The sequence below is a fragment of the Spea bombifrons genome, chromosome 4, assembly GCF_027358695.1.
Source record: "Spea bombifrons isolate aSpeBom1 chromosome 4, aSpeBom1.2.pri, whole genome shotgun sequence".
NCBI lineage: Eukaryota > Metazoa > Chordata > Amphibia > Anura > Pelobatidae > Spea > Spea bombifrons.
In genome coordinates, this window is record NC_071090.1 from 54188104 (window position 1) to 54209336 (window position 21233).

The 21233-nt window shown below is 37.3% G+C and overlaps 1 protein-coding gene across 1 annotated transcript in view; it reads left to right on the forward strand.

Moving 5' to 3' along the window:
• The first annotated feature begins 3699 nt into the window (after positions 1-3699).
• CFTR (CF transmembrane conductance regulator) overlaps positions 3700-21233 on the forward strand; it is a 55246-nt gene continuing 37712 nt past the window's right edge. Inside the window, exons 1-5 of the mRNA XM_053464441.1 lie at positions 3700-3787; positions 17548-17658; positions 19144-19255; positions 20825-21040; positions 21133-21222. Coding sequence (XP_053320416.1) covers positions 3735-3787; positions 17548-17658; positions 19144-19255; positions 20825-21040; positions 21133-21222 — 582 coding nt within the window. The 5' untranslated portion in view covers positions 3700-3734. The remainder of the gene's footprint in view (positions 3788-17547; positions 17659-19143; positions 19256-20824; positions 21041-21132; positions 21223-21233) is intronic.

The following is a 21233-nucleotide window of genomic DNA, read 5'->3' on the forward strand; positions in this document are numbered from 1 at the left end:
TACTGAGACATCTCTCATTGAAATCAGCAATAGGAGCAGCCAATCAGATGTATGTTATCTGGCCACTGTCATTTTGTTGCATATACACAGTTGGGTGCTGCTTACTTAGGGTTGCAGCGTGGTATTTCAGTGTTGGGTGAATCACATATACCAGTAGTTTGTTAAACTATATATTTTACTTTTATTGCTGGGTATATTGAGACCCTTACAACTTTTACACTTAGCACATCTCTCAGTGATAGCTCCACTACTACATGGGACTTCATCTCTAAGATAGAACACCGTGGATAAAACTGTATAGTGGTTGCTTGTTATGTATTCTGTTTTGCCGAAAACCAAGTAGCATACACAGAATCCTAATTATGTCTTAACTAACCTGCACAACAGATAAGAATGTTATCAGCATCCAAATCATAAACATAAAGCTGTTTAAGGAATTCGATTTTCCCGTGGGCTACTTTGGAGTGTTGTAGCTCTCACCTCACGTGTTACTAACAACTTGTTCTTCTTCACTACAGTCTTATTGATAGGATAAATATTGTGGCAACTTATACAAATTGCCCATCATAGGATTGATGGGCAATATGTATAGATTGCCACAATTCATGCCCAATTAAATAGTTTTTAACTTTCTTCTCCCTTTTGTTTCCTCTTTTAGCCATCAATCCCCCCCCCTTGCCTTATTTTACTTCTCATCTTTTCCTTGATTCAGTTCTCCCTCAAGCCATGATTCTGTAGGCAGCATGGGCCTGCTATGGATACCTCTCTAAACTGTTGGCTTGTGAGTGGGCACCTCTGTCTTATGTATAGGTTTCTTTCTGTCAAATTCAGCCTGTAATTCTCTTAAAGCCTTATGCTGTGTAAATAAGTCTATGTCTAATAATTGTTTTCCTGTAAAACAAAAAAAAATCTTGCTGAAAGGAATATGTGTATAAAATAATATAATTCTTTGTATTCAAATTGGAGGTCTGTAGGACAAATATCTGATCCAGTGGTGACATTGGGGTCTACTCACTAAACGAATAGCAGGCAGCTCAGAACTTGCTGCCCAGCAGCAATCCTCCTCCATGATACCACTGTTCTTGCCACTCACTGTCACTGATTGCACAAATGCACACAGGTGGTCTGAACAAACATATCTCCTGAAGGGCAGGGAAAGGGGTAAGTGTATAAGGGGGATTCTGCAGAATCTCCCCGTGCGTTTGCAAAATTTACCACATTAAAATGTAAAAGGAGCCTTGCAGCGAATTCATGCATTAAAGGTTAATATAATGGCTTTAGTGTTATTTAAAGGGAACAGCCGAGAGTTATCACATTATTATCAGTGTGTTATCAGTGTATTTTGATCTGACACTATAATCACTCATGCTCAGTGGCATAACAATCATGGTCATAGGGGTCAAAACTGCAACCAATTGTCCACTCCTTTAAACCTGCTCTGTGCACACCAAGGACATGCAACTTACCACTCTGTTGCTCACTTGTACCACATAATGTGACCCCACTCCAAAATTGTTTACAAAACGGCTGGATCAACCTGACAGAGGTGGCACAGGCAGGCTGTTTGGGGGAAATGACAAGCTGTTTGGGGACATAGAAAGCACAGACAAACTGTTTGGGAGCACTGGCAAGCTGTTTGGGGATAAACATAACACTAACAATCTGGTGGCAAAGATGGAATAGACAAGCTGTTTGGGGCACTGACAAACTGTTTGGCAAAGATGGCACAGACAGACTGTTTGGGGGCACAGATGGGACAGACATGGTGTTGGGGGCAAAGGTGGCACTGTGAGACATGTCGGGGGGGCCTGGAGGAACTTCTGCACTAGGGCCAAGTGGTTTCTAGGTACCCCCTGCTCATGCTTTTTATTGAAAATATGTTTTATATGGTAGATATGTAAGGAATAATTTTCAAATGCTTATGTCACCTTGCCAGAAAATATCAATGCAAAACAACATTTTGATTTTATTGCAAACAAAATAATTTTAAATGAGGGTATTTCAAATAATTTTCTTTTCTTCTTCTTCTAAATAAATAAAACAGGTAATTTGCACAATTGCTTATTACGTATTTATAAATACACAATGTATGCAGACTTTATCTTATGTTTATTGTAGTGGTTTTAATACAGTGCATTGATTAACAGAGAGATTTGATTTCCTTTGTGCCCGGACCTTTATGTAATCATTGCTTTTATAATGCCTGATGTCAGTACTTGGCCTGGAGTTTATTACACCTCTTGTAACAGTTTTACAATAACATAACAACTTGACAGGTTATTTCTCAAGAAAATCATGCTGTAATATTGTCAGGGTAATAAGAACACACAGTAAGAAATATGTACAATTTCACCTATGATGTTTGTTTAGCTTTTAAGTGAAGTTATGTTTTTATGTGCCTTCAGACACTCATAGTTAAGTTATTTCTTTAGTAGCATATATCCCAGCAGAAAAGAGAGTTATTGCTATAATATAATAAATATTTGTTTTGGATATACATAATGAGTTATTCTAATGAATGTCATTATAGTAGTTTTGGTTCATTAACTAATCAGTTTTGTCTCTTGGATAGCATAAACCTTTTGCTTTTGTGTGTAACACCTACACAAAAATAAACTATCTGTACTAAAACCAACATCATTCGGCTTAGGACGTGTGACTATTCTTTAAAAAAACAAAAAGAAAAGGAAAGGAAAAATAGTGAGTGAAACTGTACACATTGTGATCAAATGTGCTTCTGTCAATGGGTTATTGACACGTTAGCATAAACAAAGGCTACTAACATCACATTTATAAAACATACTTTAAACTAAAATATTTTTAAAGTATTATCTAAAACATAATTGAAATACTTTATTGGGATGAGTGACTTTAAAATGTGTGTAGAGACCAAACAATATGATTGGTTCATTAAATTGCAAGAGGTCACTCCAGTTTTAAAGAAATCTCATCGTACTAATTTAACTTGCCTCATCTCTTTGGCGTCAACATGAATGTTCACAATTGTGTTGGACTTTGGTGAATCAAAGTTTCATATATACCAGAGGTTGTGCATGCTGCAAATCACTCTATGTTCACCTGGTAATTTGAAAGGTGTCTTTCTGCTCAAAACAGAAGAACTTCCTAATGGTAAACCAAAATGTATAGGGATTGTTTGAAAATGGAAGGCATTGTCTTCTGCCCACTCTTTAACTTCAATATGATGGGGTGGATGGTTACAGAATAACTCAAAACCCCATTCGACACCAATTTGAAGTCAGTGTCAACATTTCAATACTGCAGTCTAACTTTTGCAGTCCCAAAACTCCAGATTACACCAGCACCAAATGAAAGAAAAATATTACACCAACTATAATCTTTAGTGACTATACATAATTGATTAATATGCCCCAGTCACTCAATACATGCAGAATTGATCAAACAGTGACCAAAATACACATAAAATGTATTACTTAGCATTAATCCAAACTGGAATATGCCTTGGGTTATGAAATCTCATCAATACCAACACACCCCTTTGTTACCTAAACAGAGAGAGGGAGGAGAAGAGAGAGTAAAAGTGTTAAAGCAGACAAGGAGGCAGACAAGGTTGTGCTGCCTCTCTCTCTGTGCTTTCCTCTTCATAACCTGGGCAGAGCCAAGGAGGGAGTGACATCAGCAGGCTGAGGGAATAAGGTGGGACAGCAGGGATTCTGTGGACTTACTGTGCCTGGAAGGAGCAGCACAGTGCCACCATGCAGAGGTCCCCACTGGAGAAAGCCAACATCTTGTCCAAGATCTTCTTCAGGTAAGTTAACAGCAGACTATGCCTGGCAATCAGCAGTGCTTTGTCACAGAGCTCCAGGGCAGTGTGTGTGCCAAAAAGAATGACATTCCTACACAGCAGAGCTACCAGACACAGTACAGCACAGACACCTGAGCTTCAGTAAATAGCACTGTCCTCACTTATTAAAAGTTCCATGGCACTTGGAGGAAGAAAAAATTGAATTGACAGTGAGTACTCTCTTTTCTTCCTGCTTTTCAAGTAACTGCACTGTCAGTTATGATCCTGCTTGCAGATCATATACCCAGACTTAATAATGCTGCACCTGTAGCAACAACAAAGCATGTTACCGTAATCTAAGGTAAACTAATGCTGAGATTAATGCTGCAAACATTGTTCTGTCCCCAAATCTGATCTGTACTGAATGGCACTACATGCACTTTGATAATGGGATGGTATTGCAGAACAGTATGTGCCACTTGCATGCTGAGTGTTATAAAATAAATTGTAAATAGAGATGCAGTTGTGCTTTTTTTTTCTCTTCTCCGGTAGATGCAGAATATTTTATTTTATGATGCATGTCTGTGCCACTTTCTTACACTGAAAGAGAAAAAAAACCTATTAAACATGCACATAGTAATATTAATATGGATGAAAGGATAATCTTGTTATTAATCAAAATGTGATTACAAGGGTCAGGTGGCAATGTTGAGGAGTAGCCTGGTTCTAGCTTGTAATAAATAGAATGCCATTCATTATACACTGGGTGTTGCCAATATTTTGTGTGTGCCATAACACTATTTTCATTATCCATCATGGCAGTTTGCTGTCATAACACACAGCTGTATTTATACCTATCCTGGTATTCTTTCTTTTTTTTGTTAGGGGTTATAGGCTTATATAGTCCTTCTCTTTGTGCCCTTTCAATTGCTCATAACATTAATTGCTATTACTAATGCATTGCATTTTAAAAATAGTCATAGATGTGTTTATTTTCATAACACAACTCTATTGTAGCAAATGTAAACCTACATGCAAAATCTATTATTAAAACTAAATAACAATGGTTACCTGTTTAATTCCATTAAATAATATTCTAGGGATGTCCTAAAACTGAAAAGCAATACAATTGAGAATGACAGCTTTCATTGTATAGTTTTTACTTTTCTTATTGTATTGTATTTTATTTATATATATTTTTTCATTTTCCCATAACTTCTATCTAACCCCCCCCATGTATATCATTGTTCAATACTGTCAATATTTCTGGATGCTTTTAGAAATCCTTTTTTGTACATTTTTGTAGTCTTTTTATATAGCATCAGTCTTTAAATGCATCAGAAAGAGGGTGTTGTGGAATCTAGTATAAATAGTTTGATCTGATAAATGTGTAATACTAGTCTACATTAGCTGATCAATGAAGGTAAAATAAACAATCTCACAAAAATCTATTTATAGCAGCTACTGTTCTATTATACACATGAATCATGCCTATTGTGTCAAAGAATTAGGTATTAATATGTAAATAGCCATGGTTGTAAGCAATATCATGAGTAAAGTTTAGGGAGACAATAGGATGAAGGAAAGAACAATACATTGGCAGTTAATCAGTTGGAATCTTGCGATCTAAACTTGGTTATGTATAAAATGTATTTCTGGTTCAAAGTTTGAAACGTGGTCTTATCACCATACCAACCAATTTTATTGTCCAGTCAAAAGGAACATTCCATTGTGTTATGGCGATAAGTTCACTTTTCAAGCTTTCACCAGAATTACTTTTTATACACAACCCCCATTGAATCAGCAGAAGCTTTGAAGTCTTTTAACCTATATTTAAAGCACCTCCAGGTAATCTGGATTCAAACACATTACAAATTATTTTGTTCATTTGGCAATAAAATTAGTAGTAATATTATCATCCATAGGGATAGTTAAAAAAATCTGAATTATTATTCCCGCTCTTTTGGTGCCAGAGCAGCTTCTTTCCTATTCAATTGTGTTTGCGCCCGTTGATCTAGTTCTTGGCCCATCTACTAATCAGAGTACGGCTAATTCATTTCCAACTGTCTCTAAGCAATGCACCAAATTAAATACTTCTGTTCTTGCATGTTTTTCACTTATGTGTTAACTGCTTAATGTACAAGGCTCTATGTTTTCTGTGGCACCCCAATTTGCCAGTTGCCTTGCGGTAATACAGCTGGTATAAGTGGCACTTGCAGCACTGAAGAGAGTGTGGGAACAAATTAAATATCCATAGTAATGTTTGGTTGAAGACATTGTGTCTTTTTGAAGTAAATTAGTTACTTAAGAGTAACAGTAAATGTGTGTCTTACATGTAGTACCTGCCTAACCACTAATTTATCACTAGGAATTAAGTCTAAATGTGCTCATCAAGTGTATGCCGGCTCTGTGTTCTGGTTCTGGCTACACTCACCCACGAGACAGGACCATAAATGGGTAACGAATCGGAAAAGAACGGTTGAATCCTAATAATAAATCCCCATTCTTTTCAGGATATTATACAGAAGCTGCATGCTTGTATCTCACTGAGATGGACAACATACTAAGATATGAGTAAATTTAGTCCTTGAGACAGATTCTGTACCAATGTTGTTTAAACTGAATTGCTGTAAAATGTATCACTGCAGAGATATTTCCACTTTTCTTTTTACTGTGACACGGCTATTAGCCTTGCTTGCTCTTAGCAATGCAGTAGGAGGATGCGTTGCGGGAAACTGACGGGTATCCCATGGTGTTCTTGAAAATATACAGTATATGGTTGCAATTGTCTAAATTCTATTGTAGCGAAATCCAGTATTGGTAATATAATGGATGCTCAAAAGACAACTGCTCCAAAGCGGCTTTGGTATGAGGGGCTCTCTATGTAAAAATAGTACTGGGGGGCTGGCAGTAGCCCCTTTTACTATCATACTGCAATTCCAGCCATGCTTTGATAAGCAGTGTTGGTTGGTGAATATAGAATGCAAATGAGGGCATTCTCTGCAGTTAGGCTAAAGCAGGCGTTACAGCATCATGAGGGGCCATCCGGCTCAAAACGGTGCTTAGTTCAGTCGTGGGGTGACTTTCTAGAAATATCACTTTACTGAACTATGCATTGTGACATCAACCAGCTGAAACTGTAACTAACCCAAAAACTCAAAAAACACAAGGAGAAAACTATACCCACTCACACTGAATGTCATTTGTTAAAGAGTGCCAACTAATATTTCCATAGAAGGGAAGCTCCCATACAATACCATAAAGCAGCTCAGTTGTCGTCCATACAGAATGCTTCCTCGATCATAAAACAAAGAAGGGGAAGTAGGCACAAAAAGCCACCTTATGCAATTTATATGAGCCAACAATTCTCTTTCTATATGATATTGTATAGGAGCATGTATTCAGTGTGTGAATGAGCTGCTGCTTGTCTAATTTCATTCAGCGTGAGTGTTTTAATAACCAAACCCCAATGTTATAATTTGCTGGGCAGTACCTATTACACCACTTTATTATGTTTTAATATGGACCTGATAGAAAATGCGTATATTTCTTTATAAAGAACACTACAGCATTTTATGTATTACTTTTAATAAACTGTGTATGTTTTTGTTTACATCAGTAGGTGATACTTTTACATGTCATTTGCATAATCACTTAATTGCGATCAGGAAGAGGCTTTTTTGCTTTTCTAAGAGATCCCAATTGAATACATATTTAAATCATATAGCATCATTTCTATATTGTTATACTAACAAAAAGAAAATGTACATTTCTTCCATGCTTGCCCCCCAAGGATTAAGGACATTACAAAGATTCAGTGCTGAAGCTTTCTCTTGACATCCATGAATCATTTGCAAGTCCCCTGCTGTGATTCAGTACTGATAATTCATTTTATCTTAAAAAATCACCAATGTGGGTTAACTTCCCACAGCCGTGCAAACACACCCTTATAGTATGATCCACATACCCCCTCAAAACAAAAGTAATTTCTCGAAACCACACTGTAACAAATGCACATTCTTGTACATAAAAAAAACTTCTGCAGAACAGATCTAGCCAATAAACCCTAACGGAACATATTTATTTTAATATATTTTAAATACATGCACACATACCCACACACATTTTCCTCAATTAATTGTGAGCCACTGCTAATAATAATAAGGCTTAAAAATGTTGAGGTTCTCTTAGTATGCATGTGTTTGGAGGCTTTCCTGTGCCAAACTGGTGTTTTTTCTAACGCCAACATGTAATGTTTGTAAGGTACACATATCTGAGAGGCGCAGAGATTGTTAACCATACATTAAATAACTTACAGACTCACTTGCATAGAGATGTGATATATGTATAATGATGGTCTCTTGCAGGGGCGTTGCTAGGCCTTCAAAAGATTCGAGGGCTAGAGCCCATAGCAGATTTGATATCACTGGATTGAAGAAGCTCATACACATAGACAGGCATATACATGCACACAAAATATACCGATCAGCCATAACATTATGGCCACTGACAGGTAGAGAGAATAACACTGCTAATCTTGTTATCATAGTACCTGCCAGTGTGTGTGGGGGGGATATTGGGCAGCAAATGAACATTTTGGCCTCAAACTTGATGTGTTGGAGTAGGAAAAATGGGCAAGCATAAGGATCAGAGCTACTTAGACAAGGGCCAAATTTAGATGGCTAGACGACTGGGCCAGACCACCTTCCAAACTGCAGCTCTTGTGGGGTATACCCTGTCTGCAGTGGTCAGCACCTATCAAAAGTGGTCCAAGGAAGGAAAATCGGTGAACCGGTGACAGGGTCATGGGTGGCCAAGGATCATTGATGCACATGGGGGCGAAGGCTGGCCTGTGTGGTCAAATCCAACAGACGAGGTACTGTAGCTCAAATTGCTGAAAAAGTTAATACTGGTTCTGATAGAAAGGTGTGCACAGAGTGCATCACAAACTCTATCAATTAAATATTGTTTTCATGTGAATAAGGGGTGTGAAAAAATAGTGAAAATGACCTGTCTATATATTGTGCAAGCAAAATTGCAAGCAAATGCCTATATTAGGAAAAAAATGTTAAATGAAAAGTTAATTAACTGGTTTTCAATGGGAAATGTGTAATTTGCATATCAAGCCACAGGTGATGTCATCAACAGGGGATTCAACAGATACACATAAAACACATCTTTTTCCTAATTTAGGCAATGGCTTGCAGTTCGGCTAGCAATGCATAGATTATTTTCAATACATTTTTGTTAAAAATGTACATTAAGTGAAACGGAGGTCTGCAGTTATACATCCCAGTGAAAGAGCTAGGATATATACTAAAGCTTTGCATTAAATGACATTACGTCCCTGTTAACTCTTCATTTCCATGTTTAACTAGTAAATGTTAGTGCTGTCATCTTGTAGGTTAATGGCCTAAACTATCAATCATATCAATCCTCAGAAGCAGATTAAAGAATGGTTTCTCTATTGAAAGAACTGCAAGATTGTTTAATCTAGACTGTCCCATTGGATATCTCAACCAATTGTGAAGTCGTCTGAGCGCACTGAAAGATCTCTAGCAACTACTCACAGGAATAGTTAGAGTAATTTGAATAATAAATTACAGTTAGCAACATTAAAGGAGCTAACTGTTGATAGATCTGATCCCTTGACAGATGTTCACCATGCAGTTGTTTCTGTGCAAAAAAAAAAAACAACAAAAAACTCAGCTAAATCCTCAGACAGGAAGTTTGGCTAAAGGGGACTGCATGCCTGTATTCCTCTCATCAGCTCTTTTTTTGATGTTAGAAAAAAATATACATATATATAGTAGTGGAAAAGAGCTCCTCACCCTGCTGCCTTGTTTATAGGTGTCCATTCTTGGAGTGGTCACTGTGCACACTGTGCAATTCCAAGACCACAGTGCACAGACATAATAGCACAATACAGTAAGTGTTAGGTCTGTGATTGGTCTCTCGAGACCATATCAGTCCTGATGTCTGTCTCACTACCGCGAGAGCTTAAACCTCCGATCAGGACTGGTACAAGGATTTTTGCCATCATAAGCAAATCCTCATTTGACTACTTCTTGGCTCAACACCTTGTATCCTGCCCCTTTGTGCCCCAGCCCCACTAGATGTAAAAATTAACCCCAACTTTTATACTGCCTTTTAAATATATATATTTATATATATATCCCTGCCATCACTCAGGGACACTTACTCACTTCCTGAAAAGTTCATTGCCACAGACGGTGGTATAGCATGACTCCTATAATTATATAACAAGCCAGACACAGACAGTTGTACAGCGTGACTCCTATCATTATATAATGAGCCATACACAGATGGTGGTACAGCATGGCTTCTATCATTATATAGCAAGCCAGACACAGACGGTGGTACAGCATGACTCCTAACATAATATAGCAAGCCAGCACAGACAGTGATACAGCATAACTCCCATTACTGTATACTGAGCCAGACATTGATGGCGGTACAGCATGGCTTCTATCATTATATAGGAAGCCAGACACAAAAGGTGGTAGAGCATGACTCCTATCGTTATATAGTAAGCCAGATACAGACAGTGGTACAGCATAACTCCCATCACTATATACTGAGCCAGACATTAGGATGTTAGATATCCATGTCTTGAATGGGTTAAAAAGTCTCATTTGATACAGATGTTTGACATGGTTTAAATGTTATCTATAAAATAATTACTATAAAAATCATGCCACTGTAAGTGATAAAGACATGCTTCTGTCTGCGATGCCTGTATTAGCAGTAAGTGTTAACTTTATTTTTGTATTATTTTATTATCATTCCATTACAGTACAAAAATACAAAGATATTTCTCACATTCGTTCACTTTTACTCATGCTTTCTCACACTCACTCTTACTCAGTCTCTCTTACACGCTCTCACTCTCTCAATGTCTCCCTACCTTCTCGACCAATCGCGTCTTCTTTCCCTCAGCTCCGCTTCCTCTCGTGTCTTCGTTCTTCACCTACTTCTCTGTGAACCAGGTCTAACGGTGCACTTCAACAAAAGGACGGAGCATCCGGTCACACCCTCTTGTCCGATAAAAGGATCGATTCCTTATGCAGAAGTGCACCAGGAGGCCTGGTTCACAGAGAAACAGATAAAGAAAGAAGACACGGAGAGAAGCGGACGAAGATAGAAGAAATAACAGGCAAGAGAATAATATGAGCTGTGGGAAAGGAAACAGGGAGGCAGTGGCAGTCAGGTAGGTAGGAAGACTCCTTCCGGGAAAGTGCTCCCCAATAGATCTGCTCTCTAGTCTGGTGCCTACCTTGCTAATATGTAGCATCTTTAATTCAGGCACAATTTTCTTGAAGAGGAAAGTTCCTCTCATATAAGGAAGAAAAAAAAAGGATGGCAGCTTCAGAGACTCTGAGCTATACTTTGGACCCAGAGTCTCCCTTTGGGGCTATGGAGTTGAGATTCAGGGCTTCAGTCCCAGGTCCCCAAGTGATGCCACTGACCTCTGGTAGCATCTAATGGGAATTATGACACCCAATTAATTTTTCAGACATTAAGTACTAGGTTTTGTAGAATCATCTGTATCTTTGATGTTCCCAAAATATGTATTTTTTATTATTAATTTGAAATGTTTTACATATTGTAAAAAGGAAATAGAACAAATAAATCAGTTTGTATATAAGCTCTGACATTAAATTACTAAGCACAGTATAGCATTGTTATGAAACATAGTATCCCCAAGACAAGGAAGTGGGAGTGTACTAAGGCCACACGTACGGTGCAAATTCTTGGATGTATGTGGGCCTGCCCGACATAGTAGATCGTGCAAACAAGTTATGATTGTACCCATCTACTGCAGCACTCAATCTTTCACCGACATAGCCTGTATTTCACTAAGAGCAGGACTTTTACAGTCAACAGAGTACAGTACAGTACAACTAAGCTCAAGAACAGTGCTGTCCAACTGGTACCATCATGGGAATCTAATCTCATTCATGCACATGTCCCCAAGCTTACATTTCTGAATGGCTTATTTTTATGTGCATGAAAATAATGGATAATACTGCGGTGTTAATAATGTAGCCTTTTCCGTTGGGCCAAAACAAGCCAGACCTAAATGATGTACCTGCTTTGTGATGGAATTAATTTCTTGTCTTTATGTTACCAAATCTAGTCAAACCTTCTCCTTGAGATGAAACCTAATATACATTCAGGATACCATACAGGCATACCCCGCTTTAAGGGCATTCATTTTAAGGACACTCACGAGTAAGGACATAGCATAATCATTCACCTACTTACCTATTCTTGCTTTGCGAGAGCAGACACATAACAGCATGACGCCAACAAGTCAGCTCTTCTTTCGAGCGCCGTTTGAGTGTTTTGTGGTGGAAATGATCTGATGATTGCAGTGCAGTACATGTATTGACCAGCGAAAAAAAAGTACTGCTTCACTTTAAGTACATTTGTTTTACTTGCATACTCAGGACCCCATTGAGTCAATGCTGGGTATGCCTGCATTGTGAGATTGAGCAATTGACATCTTCCAATAGCAATGCAGAAAACAGGGTATTCACATAGTGATTGCAGGAATAGAACCGGGGACTAGGATTCATTTTCTAGTCTATGTACTATTTCTAGTTCCCACACTACATGACTAGTTCCCAATGAACAGGTTGATCTGCCTTTTTGGTAATCAGCCCAGTTTCTGAAATAAGCTTATTCAGGGATATGATGGAGGAGTGTTGTCATGCAGACATCAAACAACAACAAGGTTTATAAGAGCTGTCCTTAACCCCAAAGTGAAACTATCACCTTAAATGTCTGTGGTTTCCTATACAAGTGTATACAATTTGGCTGTAATCCTCTCAAACTACGGGGAGTTAACATACCAGATTCTAAACAGGAACTCCCACCGTTTGGTTTTTTTATTCCTAGTATCAGAATTTACTTTTTAACAGTTTTCATTTTCACGTGATATAATATTTTCAGGCAGCTAGATATTAACCATTTGTATATGTTCTAGCTATGTTATCTTAATGTAATATTAGACAAGCACCCTGACTCCTTATCATACTGTCTGTGGTTTACAATAGCTCATTGTTTATCACCCAGACGGACACTCTGGCTAAAGAAAATCTGTGATGAAACAGACTTCATTAGCATTCCCATAAAGTGTGGTAATTGGGCAGGGAAAGAGGATTGATTATTCATTTATTAAAGGAAAAATATTTTTCTATGAGCATACGAGACGGTACTGTATGCAGTAATGCTGTTTATCATTGAAACAAATCTTGCTGATCAGGCGAGATCAGCAGATTTCCCCAGACCCCAGCCATTGAAAAGCATTGAAAAATGGTATAGTCTTTTGCTAACTGGATGAGACACTTACTGTTCACACATTCACAGAGCTCAGTCTTCTCATAGCACGTTCTGTATTGTCTTAAGAAAAGCCCAGCTTTAAAATTATAATCCCCATTTACATCGCTGGCTCCAGTTTTGCCTTCAAAGGCATAATACACTTCATCAGTCCGAAGAGTAAACTATGTTGCCGTAAACTAAATAAACAAGCCTTTTTTTTTGTCTGGGGCATTTCATTGCTAAAGCTGGAATTTCTCAACTGTGCAATGCATATCCAGTCTCAATAAAGAGATCGAACACTCCTATTTATAGGAGCATTAAAAAGTTAATTGATGCATGAGAAGACATACTTAATGCCAGACCACAGATGATTTGAAAAAGAAAAGTGTATTTGAAGAGTTCTTGTATGTCTGTTAAGAAGTTCTACGTGCATTGCCACAATTAAACTTATGATGTGTTTTCTACAAATAAAACATACAACACATCAAATAAAATGAGGCAGTAATTCTGGCTCTATAATTATGCAGAAATTGCGCTTTAGAATTTTCATGAATCAAAGCTGGCATGCAGTCTTAAGGAGAATATCACATAGGCCACCTGGAAAACATCCCTATTGGGATAAATCCCAGTTTATATGTAAATCATAACATCAGCTACCTTAATTTCCTGCACCAAGTATCTGCATGATTATTCCTCCTTATTAAGTTTTCTCTCCCCTGTTAAAGAGTAAGACCCATGGAAAATTATTTCCCCGTGAGCATACAATATGCTTCAGTAATATATTATAGCTTTTGATCCTGGAAGTAATCTGATTGCCGCTATAGAATCAAGAAGGTTTTTTTCCCTGTTGTGGCATAATTGGTAATTGCCCCAAGTAGGGTTTTTTGCCTTCTTTTGGATCAACTTTAGAACTTTAGAACTAGGTATGTGTGGAAGGATGATCTTGATGGACTGAAGACTTTTTTCAACCTACTATACTATACTATACTATTGACAAAAATTGATTGTATCTCATTTTACGCCAATAAACTTTCTCTATCTTTGGCTCAAGAGGCTGCCATTTTTGTAAGCCACTTAAGATTTTGCATGACCTTCCCTGTTCAAACAGCACACTGAGTTTATTCTTTATGGCAGTACTAATGAAGTCCAATTCTCTGTAGACTTTCATTAGTCAGTGTGGTATTGTATTGTTTATCACATGCAGTATGTTTATATAGCAGATAACCAAACTAGAATACATACAAAGCGCTAATATGCATTATTTTTTATTATTTTGAAAAATGTATTATAATCTGATACTAGTAATAAAAACATTGTCAAGAGTTCCACTTTAAGTTGTTGATTGATTTTGATAGCCTCTGTAAGTGTTAGGAAACCAGAAGACAACGTCAGGCCAGGAAATTGATTAATTAATGCTAGTTTTGACATCAAATCAACTTAACACTAACTTAAAAACAGAGAGTACAAATGAAGTGCGCTGAAAGAACAATGAACCTTGTTATATTAAAAGTCATGACATCACCAATTCCCCTTTAATATTTTTACAGCTGGAGCAAAATGCATCATCATGCAAGAGGTGTGGCCTGCTTCTTTAGGCCTCACCCATATTTGATTAAGCACATCACATAATTTGTACTGACATTTAAGAGTCGGCACCGTATGAGTCAGGAGCAGACAATTGTATCTGCAAGCAAAATGCACAACCTTCATGAAAAAAAAAACATCTAGCTTGGTTTAGAATGGAAGTTTTATTGTGAGAATTAAGAAAGATTGATATAGGTGTACTGATCCAAGAGACAATCTCATGTGTGCTAGGAGAATATCAGCGTTCAGATCGCGTACGTCTGATTGGCCGCCTCCACTAGAATAGTGCACGGGCATACTGAGGTATGCTCCCTGCTTTCAGCAGAGACTGCTGGGGAGGAGTTAAATGGTACAGATGCCTAATTTTCTAACTGCAGTAAATACCTGCACTGATTTGAATGCAGTAAAATGCACTGGAATGTACATGGACTTCAATGTACATTCAACATTAAAATAAGTCTGGGTGTTCTTTTAAGAGTTAAGTTGATGGTACTCGCTAAAAAGCTAATTATTTATGAAACAAATGTTCTACTTTATACATGAATTTCAGGAAGTTCACACATCTATTGTAAATAAAAAGTTGTTGCTGTTATTACAAAATTCTATTCTACTTTTAATATTGCTTCATGTTTGCATTGCTTTTTTTTGTTTTAAATCACCCTTATGATCCTCCGCAAGATCATTTTAATAGGTTTGTTCAGCATTTCCTATACACATCACCTGATCGTGCTAAGCAAATATTGCGTCCAATAGTGAAACGTTATGTCGCAGATGAATTGTACTCGCACACAATCATTCCTTTACGCCTGATCTTTAAAGCACTCGTTTTAAGAGCCTCTTGTATTTTTTTTCTTACTTGAAAGAATCATTACTTTGTATGTTTAAATGAAATAGTCTAAGCAATTTTAAACACTCATAAACGAATACACATCGCTGATGAGTTGTAAAAGGAGGAAAATCATTGCTTTATTTGTTCAGCTATCAGATCTTTTCTCCCCAGAGCTTTTGTGTAAACAATAAGGACAATTAGACAGACGTTTACTTGTATGTACTACAAACACGACTGCAGAGTGTGTTGCTATTTGAAAACACTACGGTTCCCCGGAAGGTTTTATTAGTGCAAGTTGTCTTTCTAAATGTATTGAGTCATCAGAGATGTTTACAAAATGTTACTTTGATAACCATATGTAAGGTCATCTTTAGAGAGAAATATATTAAAGGGAAATTGCTTTTTTTTACCGGAATGCAGTATAATCAGCTTACATGTGTGCATGTAGGTCTCTTTCATCTCTTTCTCCTTTCCTCATTTTGTTTGATATCACACCATCACATTCGTTTAGTGAACTTATCTGGCCAGTCCGATTAGATATAGATAAATTGATAGGTAGATATAAATAGTTATTTATTAAACTGTTATGGAATATTTAATTTGGGGATTTTTAAAAAAATGCTGTTTAAATATACTATTTATGATTGGGTGCAATAATCTATTGGCCAGCTCGTGGTGGATTGGATCCTTGCATTAAATCTTCATTAAATTAAAATCACATTAATGGGGTACTCCCGTGTCCCATGCAGCCCTTCCAATGTTGTTAGTAGTTTAATAAGCACTCATTAGGTGAAAGGGAAAAAAGTCACTTACTTTTAGGAGAAGCTGCAGCTTAAAGTCGGTGGTGGTTGGTTGGTGAGTTTAGTGTCGTGTCGTTTTAAAAGTACAGTAACGTCAATGTTTTAACATAGTTATTAAACTCCCTGTGGCCCCCATATTCCTTGCAGAGTGTTTCCGTGTCTATATAATACTTTGAATGCCCCCAGCCCCCTCCAGGATCTGGCACGTTGGAGAGCACAGTCACTAGAGGAGACTGCACTTGGATTGTGTAAAGTGTGCTTTACACAACTGTGCACTTGCGCAGAATATACCTCTCTTGATATTCATATGTGTACGACCAATGAAAAAGCTGAAGTATCACACACGTTTGCCTAGGAAATCATATAAATTGTGGGTAACCTTGAAGCAGATGTCTATACTAAACATTTAAAAAGGGGGACAACGGGAAATAATAAATCTCCCCTTAATAATACATTTTACAAGGTATTTTTGTTCAGTTATTTTTTGTCACATCCAACCATTGAGTTATTTGCGCCTGACATCCCTGATTTACATGCTCCTCGTTCATAGATATTTGATCAGCTGGAGGCATTTTACCACCGGCCGTGTTTTCACCAATAAAGCGGTGCTCTTATGTTTTACGGTTTGCTCTTAAATAAAGCATAACCCAGTAAAGATTTAAAAGAGATGATTTTAAAAAGCAACAATATTTTATGGCAGCACAATTCAAATAAAAGCGAATTATACGTTAATCAATTAAATGTTAACAAGATTATATTACGAAACAGGTTTATTTCTTTTTGCTGCACGGTAGCTTGAAATATCTATGTTTGATAATAACGATCAAAGGCAACCTGCAATCTTATCATGCGTATTGTGCTTACAACATTAACCAGCATACGCTTGGCAACCTCTTTCTTGATTGCTGCTCATTTTGTGGCCTTTTATGTTTTTGAAACACGTTTTGTAATTGGTGTAAAAAAACAAGGAATAGCGCAATGAGGGATAGCACACTGACAATTAATGCAGCTTAGTTGAAAATTATTATTATTGAAAAAACAGCTTTTACATAAATCCTAGGCTCCCTGCTTTATCACTGTACCGTATTGATCCCATTTGGCTGAGCAAAAGACCCTTTCTCTAATTTTACTGATTAATCTAAACTCATTTCATCTAAACACTGACAGGTATGTATGTTCATGTTTACCAATACACTGTGAGTTATATTTGTGTTTCCTTTCAGCTGGACAAAGCCAATTTTAAGGAAAGGGTACAGGCAGCGGCTAGAATTATCAGATATTTACCAAATTCCCAGCGAAGATTCTGCAGATAATCTTTCTGAAAGGTTGGAAAGGTAATGTGACTATAATTATTATTATTATTATTATTATTATTATTATTATTATATTATTTATAATGCCAGTATGGGTATACTTGTAAAGAACTGTAAAGGGAGCATGCTTATGTTAAAATCCAATTGCTTTATATTAGTTATTCCTAACTGTATTTTGAGAGCCTTTGTTTAATACAGGCAGCTGAGTACTACCGTTTATTCAGACCATCATCTGAGCATTTCATCTGTTATTTTCATCTGCTGTTACCTAATAGGTATTACTAATTCATCTGCGTGTCATTTGTATGTCAACTTAGAATGATGCCTATTTATAAACCAAACATTAGGGAAACTTTCCATCCAAAATATGCATTGTATTTTTCAGGATAAGATGTATGTTTGTATGTAAAGAATTCCTTTAATCATACCATTGATGGTTGTTTGGTGAATGTAGGAGTTTTTTTCCATGCTTTCATAAATGGCGTTTTTGGAGACATCATCAAGAATCCTTAAGGGACACTTAAGTCACTGGATGCACTTCATGCATTAGATTGCTGCATGGTCCCTTTAAATTTGTATGATGTCCCCTTGCAAATGCTGAATCCCCCCCCATATGCATTTCCTCTTTTGCCTGCACCCCAGCTATTTCCTGTGCAGGACACGTGTTTGGTCCTACCCATCTCCTTGCACGTGACATACTTGATCAGTTCCAGGAACGCATCTCCTGGCACATGTGGGCAGGGGTCTGCTGAGACCCCCGTGCCCAAGCATGGAATATGCTTCTATTGATTTCCGTGGGAGCATTTTCCTGCGAGTATTAAGATGTTCTGCAATATATAATATATTTTGTTACATTTAGGTCACATTTACCTGCCTCCCTCCCCAGCATTTAGGATTACAACGGCAAACATCTCACTGTATTCTGAAAACTTGCATCAGTTAGCATCTCAGGCTGAGTTGTAATAAATCCAATTGTGCTTTCAAATTGCCTAGAAGTACACACACATATATTTTATGTATAAACAACCTGCAAGAAGAATGCATGAAAGTTCTGATACAATTTGTTTCTCCGTCCATAGATAAGATGCCATTGTCAACAAGTCATCTTTGTGTGCATTGTTACAAGTTAGAATAGTTCTCCTTTGTTTTCTTCTTGCTGGAGACTGGATGGACTCCAAAAAGCTTTATTTGCCTATTATTTGTGCATTGGTCTTAAGAACCCTGGCAGTTTTTTTTATAAGAACAAAACAAAAACATACAATGTGACCTTTAGCTAAATTAACTCCCTGCCGTGAGATATATAGCAAGGTTTTTAAATCTGCCAAACACATAAATAACTGACGCTGAACTCGCGTTATCAAGGTGATAAAGAATGAGGCTCATTGGTATCTAAATGATGTGTTTAATTAGCATATTTACCACGGGTGTTAAAGTTGCCTTGGGAATACTTGTGTAACCTTTGCTCATAATGTTTTACATTTTTTTATATGTTTTATTTTCTTCTAGAGAATGGGACCGGGAATTGGCAACATCAAAGAAGAATCCTAAATTAATCAATGCACTGAAAAGATGTTTTTTATGGAAGTTTATTTTTTATGGTATTTTATTATATCTTGGGGTAAGACGGCATTCTATTTTTTTCTAATTATATTTTAGATAGTATGACATTACTTCCATCAGTACAGTACATGCCCTTGTTGTTATCTGAAGACAAGTGTTTTGTTTCCGTTAATGTGTTTAATTCACTCTAGATTATTATTGTATTATTGTAATTGTTATTACTTTGTAAATTAATTATATATTGAAGTGTGATTACGTATGTTATACATGATAAACACGTGTGCATCTGCAGATGGTGCAAAATTAGAAATGCCAACTCCAGAATTTTCCTGCAAGAATGACAAGCATGGTCCTACAATTTGCATAGTTAAATGGGTGAGATGGTCTTTCATGAAATCTCACTCGTTATTGTTATATTATACATGGCCACTTCTTCTCGTCTTGCAGGAAAATTTTGCCAGACATGATCATTCACAGTTTATCAATAAATTGGTAAATCCCAATGCTTCAACTTAACCTGCAAGCCTTGTTCTGAGAGCTTCTGGAATGGTCCCTAGGAAAAGAAAACATTCCTGTACATATAGCCATTAATGTCTTGGTTGTACATGATGACTGTAAGAAGTGGGATTCTGTGACTTTACATGGTTTAGTGGGGTCCTACTTTTTTATATACATTTCAAAATAAAAAAAAAGCATATTTTTATATATTTTTACAAGGTACTTTTGGTGTCTTTTTTGCATGTACACTGATCAGCCATACCATTATGGCCAATGACAGGTGAAGTGAAAAACACTGATAATCTTGTTATCATGGCACCTGTCAGTGGGTGGGATATATTAGGCAGCAAGTAAACATTTCATGATCAAAGGTGATGTCTTAGAAGCAGCAAAAATGGGCAAGCGTAAGAATCTGAGCTTTGACAAGGCCCAAATTGTGATGGCTAGACGACTGGGTCAGAGCTTCTCCCAAACTGCAGCTCTTGTGGGGTGTTCCGCAGTGGTCAGTACCTATCAAAAAATGGTCCAAGTAAGGAAAAGCGATGTACTGGTGATAGGATCATGGGTGAACAAGACACATTAATGCACGTGGGGGGCGAAGGCTGGTCTGTGTGGTGAAAGCTGCAGCCCAGTCAAAGTGCCCATGCTGACCCCTGTCCACTGCTCAAAGAGCCTACAATGGGCACATGAGTATAAGAACTTTACCATGGAGCAATGGAAGAAGGTGGGCAGGTCTGATGAATCATGTTTTCTTTTCACGTGGATGGCCTGGTGCATGTGTGTCACTTACTAGGATGTCACTTACACATGACTCCAGGGTGCATCTATGGAGGACTCACCTCACAACTTACAGGACTTAAAGGATCTGCTGCTAAAGTCCTGGTGCCAGATACCACATCACAACTTCAGAAGTCTAGTGGAGTCCATACCTCGATGAGTAAGGCTGTTTTGGAGGCAAAAGGGGGGCCAACACGATATATAATTTGCATTCAATAAATGCAATGTCAGATTTAGCTCAGTACGTGAGAATGTTTAGTAGCTTGCTTTATACATGTTATGCCCTGCAGCATTTATTAATGTGATTTAGCAGTCATGTGTTCTTAACGTTACATTGCTTTTTTTCTTTCAGGAAGTCACAAAAGCAGTTCAACCACTTCTTCTCGGAAGAATCATAGCTTCATATGACCAAGACAATTCTTTTGAGCGGTCGATTGCTTATTATTTAGCAATTGGCCTTTGTCTACTTTTTGTAGCGAGAATGCTGCTTCTACATCCTGCTATTTTTGGTCTCCACCATATAGGAATGCAAATGAGAATAGCAATGTTTAGTTTAATTTACAAAAAGGTGACTATTTGCTGTACTTACAATGGATTTGTGGATTGTCTATTGAGTACATACATATAATGTATAATACATGTTTAATTTTATTTCCACAGACCCTAAAACTTTCAAGCAAAGTACTGGATAAAATAAGCACAGGGCAGCTTGTAAGCCTCCTCTCCAATAACCTTAATAAATTTGACGAGGTAAGAAATCA